The 15,090-nt window shown below is 43.2% G+C and overlaps 1 protein-coding gene across 18 annotated transcripts in view; it reads left to right on the top strand.

Moving 5' to 3' along the window:
• Positions 1-15,090, top strand: part of TBC1D1 (TBC1 domain family member 1) — a 120,911-nt gene that overhangs the window by 33,038 nt on the left and 72,783 nt on the right. For 2 of the 18 annotated variants that reach the window (XM_068943207.1, XM_068943204.1), the window contains exon 1: positions 2,759-2,916. The exons of 14 other annotated variants lie outside the window; for them this stretch is intronic. In XM_068943207.1, coding sequence (XP_068799308.1) covers positions 2,887-2,916 — 30 coding nt within the window. In that variant the 5' untranslated portion in view covers positions 2,759-2,886. Of the gene's footprint in view, positions 1-2,758; positions 2,917-2,984; positions 3,003-6,416; positions 6,435-15,090 lie in introns of those variants that run through there. 2 more of the 18 variants (XM_068943209.1, XM_068943210.1) reach the window with 2 other exon arrangements.

The raw sequence follows: 15,090 nt of genomic DNA, 5'->3' as shown, positions 1-15,090 counted from the left end.
GATACACAGTACAATTATAAGCAGCACATAATGAGGAACAATCTGCCTTTCTCTTGCCCTCAGTTACTGTATTAAATACAAGTAGACCAAGTTATAGACTTTAAATAGTAAGTACTTCTAGTGTTCTTGTGAGGTGCCTAATTTAAAGCTCTGAGAACAGATGTCCTTTATCCATGTATGTGCTCTGTATAGTATGAACAGTGGTAGCAGCGAAAATTGCTCTGCTCTGTCATGCCAATAAACCCTTAGAGACCACCACCAGAGTGAGTGTCGGTCATATTTGGTCATCTATTTGCCTTAAGGCTAAGAAAGGCCATTCAGTCAAATTGTCCACAGCCAGGTATCATAATGAAAGAGTAAGCCTTGTTATCCTTGTTATCCCCCTCTAATTTAAACTGTAAAACTATTAGAAAAATGGATCTCTATTCTCCTTTTATGAAAATATGAAATGTATTTTTTAGGGTTTTAATCCCAGAAACTGTAGCATAGGTTGTAAACTTGATTTATTGCCTGCTCCAGGGAGGCTTTTGGCTCTCCAAGCGTGAGCAGGTCACCGTAAGTAAATTGCACATTAGTTTATTAGCTCATACTGGACAGCATTTTGTGGCTTCCTGGCAAATGCTGCTTTGGGAGAGAAATCTTCATGATTTCAAAGTCCTGCATCAGATTTCTTCCCTTGATGAGCTATGTGCCTTTGAGCAAGCCACCTACACTGGTAAAGAGTTATGTCACTTTTACAGATGGGTAAACTATTATTTAGATTGAAGAGTCGGCTAGAAAAGGCTAACAGCCAGTGGAAGCAGATTTCCTTGTTCCCACGAGGAAACCAGCTCGGCGAGGCCTGGGAGCTGCAGTGCCAGGAGCAGGTATGCACTGCCACGCACTGCCACCAAGTAGCATCCTCCACGATCGGTTACCTCCGTTCTCAGAAAATCAGTGATGTTCACGACAGAGATGTCATAGCTTCATTATTGCTTCATTTGTGTGTTCTAGCCTCCTTTTATGATTCGATCTTAATATTCTTTGTAGGTTTTCAGATTTGTTATTTTCTGATTTATTAATCTGCTGTTCCTCAGGAGAAAGTGGATCGAAGTGCCGTGTTTAGTGTTGCAAATGCTGCAGGTGCAAGCTTCGAAAAATTGCGTTTGTGCTCCCAGGAGCTGTGCTGTCCTGTCAGCCGCTGTGGCCCCTTATCATGCACGAGTACTCTGGAGCTAACAAATGCAATGTTAGCCGCAGTTACTGGACTTCTACAGTCAGTCTTAGAAACATTACTCGCAGTTCAATTTGAGTGTAATCATTTAAAAATACTGTGTCCAATTACAGCTGATCAAATTCTTATTGCCTTTTTTGGTTGTTTGGACTGTATTTGGTCAACAGTGAAGTGGATTAGATCCAGTAGGAAAGAGAAATGAGAACGCCTTGCTTTCTGATTATTAGGATTGTTAGCTTGTCCTCGTCCTCCCACCTAAGAGATAGGAGGCTCCTCTCCAGGCTCGTAACCTCTCTCTGCCTAATTCTGTGCTGCTAAACCGGCACAGGAGGTGTGCGGGAATAAGGAACTGTGCTCTCAGCTGCTGGCTTGTGCGCTTTGTGTAAGATAAGAACGGAGCTGCAGAACTGTGCACTCTGGAGCAGGGTAGGAGGGCCTGAATCAGCCCCTTTTCTGCCTCACTGAGCTCTTAGATTGGCTCTGCTTCTCACCAGCCCGTATGCTCAAGTTTCCCTCTTCTCCTCCAATGAATGTTTAACAACTTGGACAAGTTGACCACCGTCAGCTTTCAATCAGGGGATTACTCCGTCAGCACTAAGCATGCAAGTGCTCAGTGGTCAGGACACTGTCCTAGTGGTTTGGTTGTCCGTGGGCAAGGAAAGACATGAATCTGGCATGTCAATGTCTAACTTTGAGCTATTGAATTGTATTGGGAAGAGGTACAGAACAGACCTCTATTCTTTCTCATTATGTTTTTGCAAATCTAGTTCCTCATTTTCTTTCTTTGAGGTGACTGAAAATAAAGGGCTTTTTTGTTTTGGGCCAAGTGGAATATTCCCCATGAAATCCAAGCCTTTTTTCCTAATTGCTTGCCCTCCTCCAAGCTGAGAAAGCAGTTGTTTTCACGCAGCTCTCCAGGCAGCTGAGGAGGTGTTTTGTGTTCATAGGCAGTCTAGCAGAAGGAGTGACAACTGCAATTAAAACACTTCCTGTCTAGATGGCAGGTAATATCCCCTGACCTGCCAGAAACTTGCATACTAGTGGCTTGAACTGAATCTGGTCTTTGGCAGCTTGTTTCTTTAGGTAGAGATGCTAGTATGTGAGGCTACATAGCATTTAACGTTTAAATTTCCATTTAAGCTGTGCTATTTATCATAACACATTTGTCTTAAAGAGAACGTTATTTGCTTGATTTTTTTTTTGTTGTTCACTTTACACATCACTTGGACGCTGGAACATTTCCAGAAAGTTACACGGGCCGCGTGGGATGCACGTGTATTTTTTTTTTCTTCCTAATAGCTGCGGATGCTGCGTGTAGCCGTTTGTCCTTTTTACTCTTGGGCACGTTGTTGCAGGGCTGCCCGGGGCGAGCCGCCGCCTTCGCCGACCGGCCGCGGCGCGGCGCGGCGCGGGGAGGCAGCGGCGGGGCGGGGCCGGGGGCGGCCCGGCGCCGGCGCCGGGGCCGGGGGCGCCGCCGGCTCTTCCGCCGGCCGAGCCGCGCGCCGCCGCCGCCGCCGCCCGCCCGCCCGCCTGCCCGCCCGCCCGTGCGCGGCTCCGCGGCGCGCCTAGCTCGTGGCTGCTGCCGGCGCCGGCTCCGCGGGACGCTATCGCCTTCCGGCAGCGGCGAGCGCGGAGCGGCGGAGGCGGCTGTGGCCGTGGCCGGCTCTCCTAGGATGTCCCCGCTGTTCAGCTGGGTGGCCAAGGTAGGGGAGCCCTCGCCCGCTTTGCTCTGCTCCTTCCAGACAAAGTAAAGCGCAGGAGTTAGCCGGCGCTCTCATTTGGCTTTAAGGCAAGTCCAGTGTGAGGGAGTCCTGTTGTGTTGTTCGGCTGGGTAAAGCGCGGGGCAGCTTTGTAGAAGGGAATAACGAAGGAAAAGGCGTATAATGCGTTGCTTGGGTTGAGGAGGAAGGTTGAAGCCGCAGGTCATGCTGGAAGCTCTGTCTCGCCGCGGATTTGTGCAGAGGGAAAGTACAATTGCAACTGCAGGGTAGGTAGGTGTGGTCTCAGCGCTTGCCGAAGTCTGCGGCTTCTGGTGTGCTCTGGGAAGTGTGTAACAGCACTCCCACTGTTTGTTTGGGGCTTTTTTCCTGCCTTTTTTTCCTCTTTCTTGGTTGTATTCAGAAGTTATGAAGAGCTGTAATTTAGCTTTTAATATGGGACTTCTTTGCCTAGATGTGACTTAATGTATGTATCAAGCACTGGCTTTTGCATCCGTGTGTCTAGTGCTACCATAGTATCTTCCACTGTAGCTGTGAAACTGTACAGATGGATGCAGAGCAGCAGAGATGGTTAAAAAAATCTAGAGTATGGTTTTGAGATGATGTTATAAAAAGTGTTTTTCAAATTAACAGTAATTCTGAATGTTAAATAACACATATACCATTCTGAAGTGAGGGATATAGTGGAAAGTACAGAAGAGGACAAGTGGATGAAACAGAGCTATACGATAGGCAAGAGTTTGGGTTTCCTTTGAGGAATTGCCTGAAAAAATAAAAACGTAGTTTGAAGTTAAGCAAGCAGGCAGTCTAGACTACTAGGTAGACCTATAACACGTAGTTTACCTGTCCGTTTTGGCAGGTGTAATTGGCCAGTTGCGTAATCATTGTATGCATCCCTCTCCCTAAATAGGTGACCTAGCCTGGGAAGATGGTGAAAGGGAAATGCTCAACACGTGACTTTGTTACCTTCATTAAGATCCTCAGATAGAAGGATTTGCTTTCTCTTCTGTCTTCAAAGGAATCTGCCCTGAAAAACAGAAATTTATCCTTTCTTCTTCCCTCCTGGCTTTTTCCTCTGTTGAAGTAGTTTCCTGGTGGGGCACTTGTTTAAAAGTAGTTCTCTCATCTCTTATCTGTGTATCTGCTTTCTGTCTGTGCCGTGCGGCCTGACCCGCTGGGTTATCCTAGGCAATGCTAGGAGTTGATTTCCATGCCAACTGTTGCAAACCTACTGATCTCATATACAGGTGGCTGTTGTAGAAAATGAGCGATTCTGTTGAGTAATCCATGTCACTGAAGGGGGGAGCCCGTTTACCCTGCCAATTGTGAACTTGTCAGCTGGACAAAGCCACTAGTCAGAAAGAAGTTAGTCTTGGAAGAGGGACAAGGCAGAACTTGTAGCGCGGAGGCTCGGCAGCTTCTCTAGAGAAATAACAGAAGCTCTTGCAGAAACACACACTTCTAACTTTGGTTTTTGAAGTGTTTTCTGGGTTTCAAAAGTAACTGTTATTACACTGTTTTAGTCTTTTTAATGGCAAAGGTTTATTCTTTTAATGGCAGTTAATCACTAGTGCTAATTTGAGAGGGAAAGGAAAGCAGTTTGTTTAGAAATGTAAAATGAGGCTTATTAAAAGAGAAAGGTTTCCTGCCTGCCAAAATCCGATCAGTAAAAATGAAAGAACTAACTGGTGTACGCTTTCAACACAAACGTAAGCCTTTCCAGTGCTTATAAGATGGTGGCTCATTCCAGAATAGAGAACGACTTCAGGGTGCAGGGGGAGGAAGCTGCCCCCCGCAATACAGGGCTGTGCCCCTATGTCTGTTACTGAAAAATGAGTTACCCTCCAGCCAGTAACGCAAGTGCTTAGTGGCACTGTGCAGGTCCCCAGGCCTGTAAATGCTTCAAGGGAAGCAATTTACTCCTGTGCACTGTAAAATTGGACCCTAGTGTTTATTTTAACATCTTCGTTACAGGCTTTCAGGTGGTATTTTACCCAGCTTGTCTCCCGTCTACATGCAGAATCAATCCTTTGGGGATGCATTTGGTAGTGCTGCTGGTGCCTGTTGCAGGGCCCATTCTGGGCGGGAGCAGAAAGCCCTTGTGGGTCTTCCTTGGGTGGGTATTGCTGGCATTGGAAACATGGATGCTGGCTAAACCACTTGGATGATGAACGGATAATGAATTCTTAAGTACTGACTTATTTTAGTCTATTAAAATTATTTAATTTAAAAAGAATAGTTTTGCATGTTTTTCCTGCATGGTTTTATTTAAAAAAAACAAAAAAACAAAAAATCAGACAACTGACTTCAGGGAAAATCTTTGCCTAAATACTTTAAAACACAGTTTGTTGAAAGTGTAAACTAACTTTGGACAGTTTTAGGTAGACGCTGCAGCTGCTTTTGTAGCCATAGAAAGAATAATTGTGTTATGTTAATCATAAATGTTAATCATTAAAATGTATGCAGTTTAGTTCATTGCAATGACAGTTATTCAGAGTAAAAAAAAAAAAAAAGATTTTGAAGCAAAAAAAACATGAAAGCTTTCAATCGGCAAATAAAAAAGTAGATTGAAATGCTATGTTTTACCAATTTATGGTGTATTTGTATACCATTAATTCACTAATTGGAGATAATAGTCCTTTGATACTTTAAAAATGCATTTTTGCCAATATATCCATTGTATTTAATACTGCTTTGGATTAGGTAAAAAGAACTTTAAAGTGCTAGTTGTATACAATTCTGATTTTTTTTCTAGTTTCTACTCAGAAGCAGCTTGATAAAAATCACTATTAAAGAATTGATTATTGAGAGAATAAAGAAACAGTTCTTAGCACAATGAAATGTAGAAATTGAGAATACGAGTAAATGTATCCTCAGGTTCTCAGCCACTTAAGCGATTTATCCACCGTGTGTCTTTCCAGTTAGCAAAAAGGAGAATGTCATATATAATGTAAAAACTGTGTTTTGCTTCAACTCGTTCTGTCTAAATATTATAAACCAACAAGGAACTAGCGAAGAAAATAACTAAGTTAAAATGCAAAGCAAGACTCTATTATTTAAATCAAGGTTTATTGTAGAGTGATTTTGGTGATATGGATAAATCAGCCCTGGCTCGCTAGCCCTCTGCTGCCTTCTGCAGTCCCATCCACCTCCAGCCCGCAGAAAGGCAGGATTCCCACTGGTCCCGGGAGCCGCAGGGTTTCTCGCTGCAGCCCGGAGAACCTCGGAGAACGGGCCACCAGCACCCACAGAAAAGTGTGTGGCCCTTCTAGGGTAGGTGTGCAGTGTAGCTGGTCCCAGCTGGGTTGCTGCACCGGGAGCTCAGACCAAGAAGCTGATCATTTGGATTTCTTCTGCTCTGAAGAGCAGCTTTTAGAGTATGTCTGCAATAGATGCTCTGAAATTGCCCATGGGAAAGCAAGAAATATTTTTTTCAGTGATTGCTGAGGCAGATTTGGATATGATCTCTCTTCAGCTGGGAAGCTGACAAGGCATCAAAAAAAGTAAGTTCCTATACCATTCAGTGCAGAAAGGCTCTGTTACTTGGCTTCTACCTTTAAACATTACTTAAATATTGATTAACATAAGAGTGGAAATGTCACTTATTTTTTCTGGAGTTCCAATATGATTTAGTGCTCTTGGTAGAATTGATCTTGTGGATGTTTTGGCATTATTTCTATTGTTTCCTAAATAATGAGAGGGCCTAATAGACCTCTGAGGGAGAACACGTAGTCGTAACAATGTGTTACTTAGTATAGGCCAGAAACTACAAACGAAATTGCTTTGCCTCCTGGAAGAGAATGAGGAGGAATGAGAGGCTGGAAATCAGGCAGCCCAAGAAATTTATCCCCCCTCCTTTTCTTCCTGTTAAATAGTGTTTTGAAAGGCCCATTTTTGTCTTTTCTCCATGTCCGTTTTATCATACTCATTTATGTGGACATTTTGTTACAGCTCTACTGACTTCCCTCTTTCCCTTATTCCCTACAGCCTCCAGCAAAGTTGAGCTTCTTTGGGCATCTTGGTGAATGTCCTGCGTTTTAGCCAAATAAGTCAGCATTCGGCCTCTAGGAGAGACCATAGAAGCTATCATTAAGCTACATAAAGCCCAATAAACCTGTACTTCTACGATAAGTTATTTCCAGAGGTGAATAAATGGTGGCGGTGTCTGATGGTGTACAGCCTGTGTTTGTGCTAGTGCATTTCTCCCCGTAATACTTTCGCTAAATAAATTTGAATACTTGGATGGTGTAGCGAGAACTAGAGAATTAACTGAGAAATAGCGTCACAGAAGACTCAAGAGTAGCTAGGAGGAAAAGGCTCAGATGCTGCTGTTTCACTTGCAGAAGAAATCTTGAAGCCGTTAGCGCAGCAGGTAGGGCTGGAGGGGCAGAAGCCTCGCTTGCCTCCCAGGCAGGCCACCCGCAGCGCAGCGAAGAGAAACTCAGAAGGCTGCAGGACCCCCGTTTCAGGGCCCACGTTCAAGCAGTGCCCCACTCGGAGAACGCTAGGTTGCTATTCAGTGTCTTTCTCCAGGTCAATTTTTGTTTGGGGAAAAATGTTGTTACCAGTTGACAGTTCAGGGTTAAGCGCAGACTATTGAACATGCTGGGCATTTTAAGCACGTACAGTTTTCTGTATGCCAGTCACTCCCCAGCTTCCCCTGCAGGGGTCTCAGTGATGACTGAGGAATATGCGCTCAGCATTTGAAATGAAGTCAGTCCTGGGGGGAAACTGCTCTGTTACTCAGCAGTTAGGTTCTCTTCGGAGCTGTTCGCTTTTATTCTTAGTCCTTCCGTTTCTTTCTGTGAACGCAAGGCCCGAATTACACCCTCTCTGCTTCGGTGTCCCCAGTTACGTGGGAGAAGTGCAGAATAGAGTCAGGCTCACAGAGCTTTCGTGTGGCTGTACGGGTGTAGTATGTCAGTGCGCTTTACAGTTCTGCAGTCCGTTAAGGGTGCTCCAGAAGTAGTAAGTTGTTTCTGTAGTGAAATTCCTGGGCATGTAAATTTTGGCTTACAAAGTCTTTCCTTTTGAATCATTTATGCCTTTTGGAATTAATTTCTTATGAATATCTACTTTCAGATTCATGTTGACCTTCAAATTTAGTAGTAAGTCAAGACCAAGTAGGTAACTGGGCTTGCTGTTTTCTACCGGTCCTGCCCTCTGCAAGTCAAAACTTTGAGATGCCAGTTTGCTTTCCTTAGCTGAAAAGCTTTCTGGAAATTGCTGTTATTAACTGGCTTCATATGGTAAACATGTTTTGGGCCAAACCAGTAACAAAAATATTAATAGATTCTGCTGGAGCCGGTAAAATTCCCTGTTCCATCAGAGACGGTACAGCTAAGTTTGTATTTTATATCTGCATACACATATGTATATATAGCATTGCAGTTTAACTTTGTTTGCTCTACATTTAATGATCTGAAATGCTAGTTCTTGTTATAGCCTGCTTTTCCGGAGGGCTAATACAATGAAACAGTCTTTTATGTGCAACAGAGGTGTCTCTGAGAACACAAAAGCAGCAGTTTGGCTCTGAATTCCCTTAATAGAAATGTCTTTAAAGGTGTCAGGCAAAGTAGTAGTACCACTTTCTTCGCAGGTCAGCTCACAGGGCTGCAAGACAATTCCAATTTTTTATTTCCCATTGTCCTGTGAATATAGAAGTAGCAGCAGCAATTCTGAGAAGTCCCTATCTTAAGGGCATATTATCATGTGTTTTCTGTGCCAACCAATAAATGCTTAATGGTTTTAATAGCAAATGCTTAGAAAGAATTCTTGGAGTTGAAGGAGCTGAGACTGTGTATGTAATATGGGGGTTGCCTAGTGGCTTAGCAAGTAAATCTTTCATATGAACACAATCGGAGTGTTAATTGAATTACAGCCCGACTATAAATATATTCTTTTGAATTTACAGCTTTAGTGTTAAAGCTGAAATACGAACGGATGGCAATGACTGGGAGAAGTGAAAAAAAGTCACAACCTCTATTTTATTGTTATTTTACATAGCAGCAAAGATATGCAAAATATGTCAAGAAATGTGCCCAAAGAGAAGCTTTTTTACTAATATGCATGGAACTGGGAAAGGGACAGGAGCTCAGGACAGCAGGTTATGGTGGAAGTAGGATTTTTGCTTTTGGCAGCTGTGAGCTATTAGGTCAGCTTAGCTGTACTGACAATTTGCACCCTGATATAGCCTAGGTAGCTCTGTACATTGTTGCATTTTGTTGTGGGCAAAGAGACCATGCCCCCCACCAAGTCTGATTTGAAAAAAAATACATGCTTTATTTAGTTACTGTAACATTTTGAGGTGTGTATGAGAGTTCTGAGAGTTAGTGATGGATAGAAGGAAGTCTTAGTGAAGCACTGTGAAGTGACAGTAAAAGCATGAATCTCCTTCCACACTCAGTGCAGCACGCACCTAAGCACACATGCTGATAGTCACCTTACAAAAAAAAATTATAATCATCTTGGTGAGGTACCTGAAAACTTCTTCCTTACCCAAAAGTTGTTAGTTGGGACACGTGAATGCTTTTCTTTGTGCCTTTATCATATCATCACTGAAATTAAAAACATGTATTTTTTCTAGGGGAAATCTCTGATATGCAGTAACCAGACAGGATTTTCAGGTACAGAACTGCAGGTTTGGGGAGAGGAGACTGCATGTGCATAGTCACACAGACACACTCCTAGATACTGAAAGTGTCAAAGCTGAGCAAAACTAAACAGTCCCTTTCTTTTTTGGTCAAACGTTTTGCGGTTTTGTGTGCTTATTTCAGGGAGCTCTGTAACCAAATATCTTATTCTTATTAGATCTTAACAGTCACCTCTCTAAATTTACTGGACCATTGGTCTGCTGTCATAGTACCAATGAAGGGAACTCGCAGGAACTGTTGTCATGGAAATTTGGCTGGCTAGCACTTCTTTCTAAATGTTTCATGCTGTTTTTGTTTCTTTGGACATTTTTATAACTTCCAGTCTCCTCAAATGCAAGCCATGGAAAAGGGGGTTTATAGAAGTGCTCTGGAGTTTTAGACAATTATGTACAAGAGGTCTGTCTTTAAAACTGTATTGGTAGTTACCCAGACTTTGACCCAAAAATACATGCTGGAATTTCAGATTTTGGACAAATCCCATTGAAATATAATCTGTAGGATTTAGCATTCTGTGGAAGTGATTGATATTTCCATTTGACATATCATTATCAGAGGCTGACTCTTATTGACTTTAGAATTCAGAAATGTTTTCTTTTATACAAAAACTTAGTTTACAGATCTATCCCTGTATTTAATTCATAATGTACAGAATCATACACACAATTACTTACTGTAGGCTGTTATGCTTCAGATAGGTTTTTGTATACTCAAAGTTTGGTATTTTTAAAGACTTGATAATGCTTTCCCACATATTTAAAAGAAACAACACAAAAGAGCCCAGTGCATGTGTATATTAGGTGCGGCTAAAATTCTGGCAGTCCCTAGTGCTGACATCATTCTTTGGGGAAAGAAAACTGCACTAAAAGAGTTTTTCCTTGGACTCTTTTCTTCCTTCTTTTCCTACTATTTTCCTTCAGATAGTCTGTTAGTATGTCCTTTTGGAGTATTGTCTTTGTATCCCCCTCCAGGTTTTTGTAGGGTTCCTGTAAGTTTCTTATGCTTATACAAATTCTTACATAACTGGGCAATTTTACTTGCTCACGCAAACTTTCCCTACATTCTTGCATGTAAATTCTGTGTCAGTCTTGCAGTCTTTCTCTGGTTAACCATCCTTTGACTTTGTCAATCGGTTACTGTAAGGTAAGTTGCCGTGTGAAATTGCAACTGCTTATTTGTCTTGTATTATTCCTTCTGTGTGATTTCAACACACAGAAAATGAAGGATCTGAAGAAAATGGAGAGAGATGCAACCACCTATTTACGCTGGTGAAGAACATACATGCAAACAGCTAGGGTGGAGTGGTAGCTAATGAATAAAGTTCACAATTGTAATGTTTATGTGTCCGGACTCCTAAGTTAAGACTTTTCCTGTCTTTCTACACAGAGAGGTAAATACAGATTTCTACACAGATAAATTTCTACGCACATAAAACTGTAATTATCTCACTGTCTGTTGCTCTCTTGCATCTTGGTTACTGCAGCAATGCTTTTCCTTGTCTTTGCCTGTAGTCTTTCTTTGCTGATACCCGTGGAGAATACTGCTGTAATTCTCCTAGCCAACTGTTCCGCATCTCTTCATTCCTTGACTGGTCCCCTGTTCTTTATCACAGTACATCAGTGAAAACTGTGTCATTGCTTTCAGGGCCCTCTGCAGTTTACCTTTACCCTGACATCTCTTTCTTAGTGTTGGCAGGCTCACACCCGTATACAGTTGGCTGGGATGCTAGTCTCTACTGTCTACTTGTTAGTGTTTCCAGCAAAACTTTTCGTTTTCTTCCATGTTGCTCATCACAGTCAGGTGGAAGAGTTCTCCGTAGGCAGCCACAAAATTAACTCATGATTATGATTCCTGTCTTCTGCCATGGCTTGGTCTACTGCCTGTCATACTAACTAATTTTTTCTCATAAAGAGTTCCCTTGTATATGTATCCTTTTACTTTGACTGGTCTTATGTCTAGATAGTAGGACTAGTATTTTATTTTGTTGTGTGCAATGCATAGCAGTGTAGGGGGTAGCTCTGCAACTGGTTCTTGTAGATGCTTCAGTATGCAAAAAGGAATAACTTTATAGTGTGTGAAAGAATGCTGCAGGATTTGACCGTCAATATATTTTTGGGGGTTGGGGAGGAATGGAAAAGAGGAAAAGTTATGCTTTAGCAGTGGAGATCCTGGTCTATTTTTCTCTTTATAAAGTTTTATATAGAGCCAAAAGTTTTAATGTCAAGGACAAGGCTTTTAGGGTGACTTCAACTTTGGTCATCCAACTCAAAGCACCCAACATCTATATTTGTTAGAAATGTTGAATACTCACCACTCCCTTTTGGGTTTCCTGGGTAAGGCATTAAATACAACACCTTGGAAGTACTGTGGAGTTCAGAATTCAGGAAGTGATTCTCAGAGGAGTCTAACATAGAGTGAACTGTACAGCTCAGCTGAATTTCAGTGTTCGGCAGCTGTCTACCTGCTTTACAACTCTCTACAAGAACCCAGTCTTAACTTGGGAGGGGAGAGGGGTGAAACCCTAAAAAGTGAACAGATTCTGAATGTTTTCTGTGTCTCTTTATAACTTATGGCTGAATGAAATATGATGTAGATCGAAGTTGATATTTATTATGTGGTAATACAAATAAGTGGTGGCAGTTGCAGACATGCTCATGATCATGGGCCAACATGTATTATTGGAAGCTTTTGTTTACATTCTTTTATCAGTATCTTTTTTTTTTACTGATCACAGTTCTCTAGATACTGCACTACTGTGTAGTCACTTCCTTTGGAAAGGCACAGTGGTTAGGCCTATTTGGTGATTTTTAATTTCTTTTCCATCAATCCAGCTAGCTTGCTCTAACTGTAGTGATTTAATAACATTCTTACTACTTCAGCTACTATCTTGAGAATATTTTCCATTTTCAGATAAATCAGTCTGACTGTGCCTGTTTTCTGCTTTTTTACATAGAAACAAGAAGAATTTTGAGACCAAGACTCCAATTTCCCTGAATTTCTTCTCTTGCTGTTTGTTGGTTGTGCCATTTGTATTTCCACATTCCTATCAGGCATGGTGTAGGACTGGGTACTAGGTACTGTCATTATGGCAGTCCTTTAAATCAAGCAGATGATAAAGGTAAACAACCTGACTACAGTTTTAGAGGACTGTTGATAACACTGTAGTATGCCTAACTGAAAGGACAGAAGAATGAATTTCAGCTGTTACTCTTCATTTACTAGGGCTTTCCTTGTTCAGCACTGCTTCTGAGCTCAATTAGCAGTGTCTACATAAGCCAAATAATGATGCTGAGCTGTGATGACCAACAGAAAGCTATGGGCGTAGGCTGCAGATCTAGAAATCTGTCATACTAGATCTGCAGTGAATGCCGTACAGGCCATCAACATGAGAAATGTCCTCAGCAGGGAGAAGCATGTTGGCATCTTCATAATCTGAAAGCACTGCTGTAAGGTCTGTTCTGACTTCTTGTTCGTAGGTATTTCCAGAGTGGCAAGTTGGCTTGGCAATGGGGTGAGTTTCAGGGTTGAGGCCTTAGATCCGTTCATCTTGGTGGTGCCTTTTATCTAAAAAGGTCAGTGACATGTGGGTTTTTTGTTAGAACGTACAAATTCACTATTGACTGGTAACAAACAGAGCATGCTTGGCTGCCTATTATGGTTAAAATGGAGAGAGGACAGCCAGTGAATATGCTAACATTTAAACGGAGGATGAGGTGCGGTTAAGATGCCCAAAGGCACAGACAAGTGATATTAGGTGTAAAGTAGTGTTATGTGGGGTGGTATCAGAGGACTGCCAAAAGTAGGATAGTTTGTCTATAACCCTGCTTTGCAGTTGATGCATTCCTGCAAGCCGTGATGGCATTTGCAGTGGAACGCTCTTTTGCAGACAGTCTGAAATTGAAAGGCGTGTTTTCCATACCAATAATCTTTCTTTGAACACATTGTTAAATAACCTTCAGATATCTAGTGTCCCATCTGTTTTTCCTTTCTCCCTTCAGTCTTCTAGCATACTTATATACTTAAGGCAGACGTAACAGGTCCCTTAGGGTGACTGTCAAAGGCACCTGATGTAAGGATTTATAGAATGAGCACTCTATGAGCATAACGTTTTCCAAACTTTTTTCGCCCAAGATTTTTGTCAAATCTGGATTTGAGAGAAAGAGCAGAACATGGAAAAGTTGAGCTTTTCACCTGCTTTTAAAACTTTAAAGGGTACAGCTATCTTAACAGAAGGGAAGCAGAGTCTTATTTGTCTATCATCAGCAGGAATCGGAAAGACCTACTTTTTAGGCCAATGATCCACAGAATCACAGAAAGGTAGAGGTTGGAAGGGACCTCTGGACATCACCTAGTCCAACTCTCTTGCTCAAGCAGGGTCACCTAGATCATGTTGGCCAGGATTGTGTCCAGGTGAGTTTTGAATATCTCCAGCGAAGGAGACTCCACAGCCTCTCTGGGCAGCCTCTTCCAGAGCTCTGTCACCCTCACAAGAAAGAAGTTTTTCCTCAGGTTCACATGGAACCGCCTGTGTTTCAGTTCATGCCCGTTGCCTCTCGTCCTATTGCTGGGCACCATGGAGAGGAGTCTGGCCCCGTCCTCTTGACACCGTCCCTTCAGAGACTTAGACACATTGATCAGATCCCCTCTCAGTCTGCTCTTCTCCAGACTGAGCAGGCCCAGCTCTCTCAGCCTTTCTTCAGAGGAGAGATGCTCCAGTCCCCTAATCATCTTAGCAGCCCTTTGCTGCACTCGCTTCAGGAGCTCCACGTCTCTCTCTTGTACTGGGGAGCCCAGAACTGGACCCAGCACTCCAGGTGTGGCTTCACCAGGGCTGAGTAGAGGTCGAGAGATCACCTCCCTCGACCTGCTGGCAACACTCTGCCTAATGCACCCCAGGATCCCATTGGCCTTCTTGGCCACAAGGGCACGTTGCCGGCTCATGCTTAACTTGTTGTCCACCAGCACTCCCAGGTCCTTCTCCGCAGAGCTGCTTTCCAGCACGTCAACCCCCAACCTGTACTCGTGCACTGAGTGACTCCTCCCCAGGTGCAGGACCCTGCACTTGCCAATGTTGACCTTCATGAAGTCCTTCTCTGCCCAGCTCTCCAGCCTGTCCAGGTCTCTCTGAATGGCAGCACAGCCTTCTGGTGTGTCAGCCGCTCCTCCCAGTTCAGTGTCATCAGCAAACTTGCTGAGGGTGCACTCTGTCCCTTCCTCCAGGCCACTAATGTATAAGCTAAATACTGGACCCAGGACTGACCCCTGGGGGAAACTGCTAGCTGCAGACCTCCCAACCAGGCTCTGCGCCACTGACCACCACCCTCTGAGCTCGGCCATCCAGCCAGTTCTCAAGCCACCTCACTGTCCACTCATCTAGCCCACACTTCCTGAGCTTACCTAGGAGGATGTGATGGGAGACAGTGTCAAAAGCCTTGCTGAAGTCCAGGTAGACAACATCCACTGCTCTGCCCTCATCTACCCAGCCAGTCATTCCGTCATAGAAGGCTAT

This window comes from Struthio camelus, chromosome 4 (assembly GCF_040807025.1).
Source record: "Struthio camelus isolate bStrCam1 chromosome 4, bStrCam1.hap1, whole genome shotgun sequence".
Lineage (NCBI taxonomy): Eukaryota > Metazoa > Chordata > Aves > Struthioniformes > Struthionidae > Struthio > Struthio camelus.
This window is presented reverse-complemented; position numbering and strand designations above follow the sequence as displayed.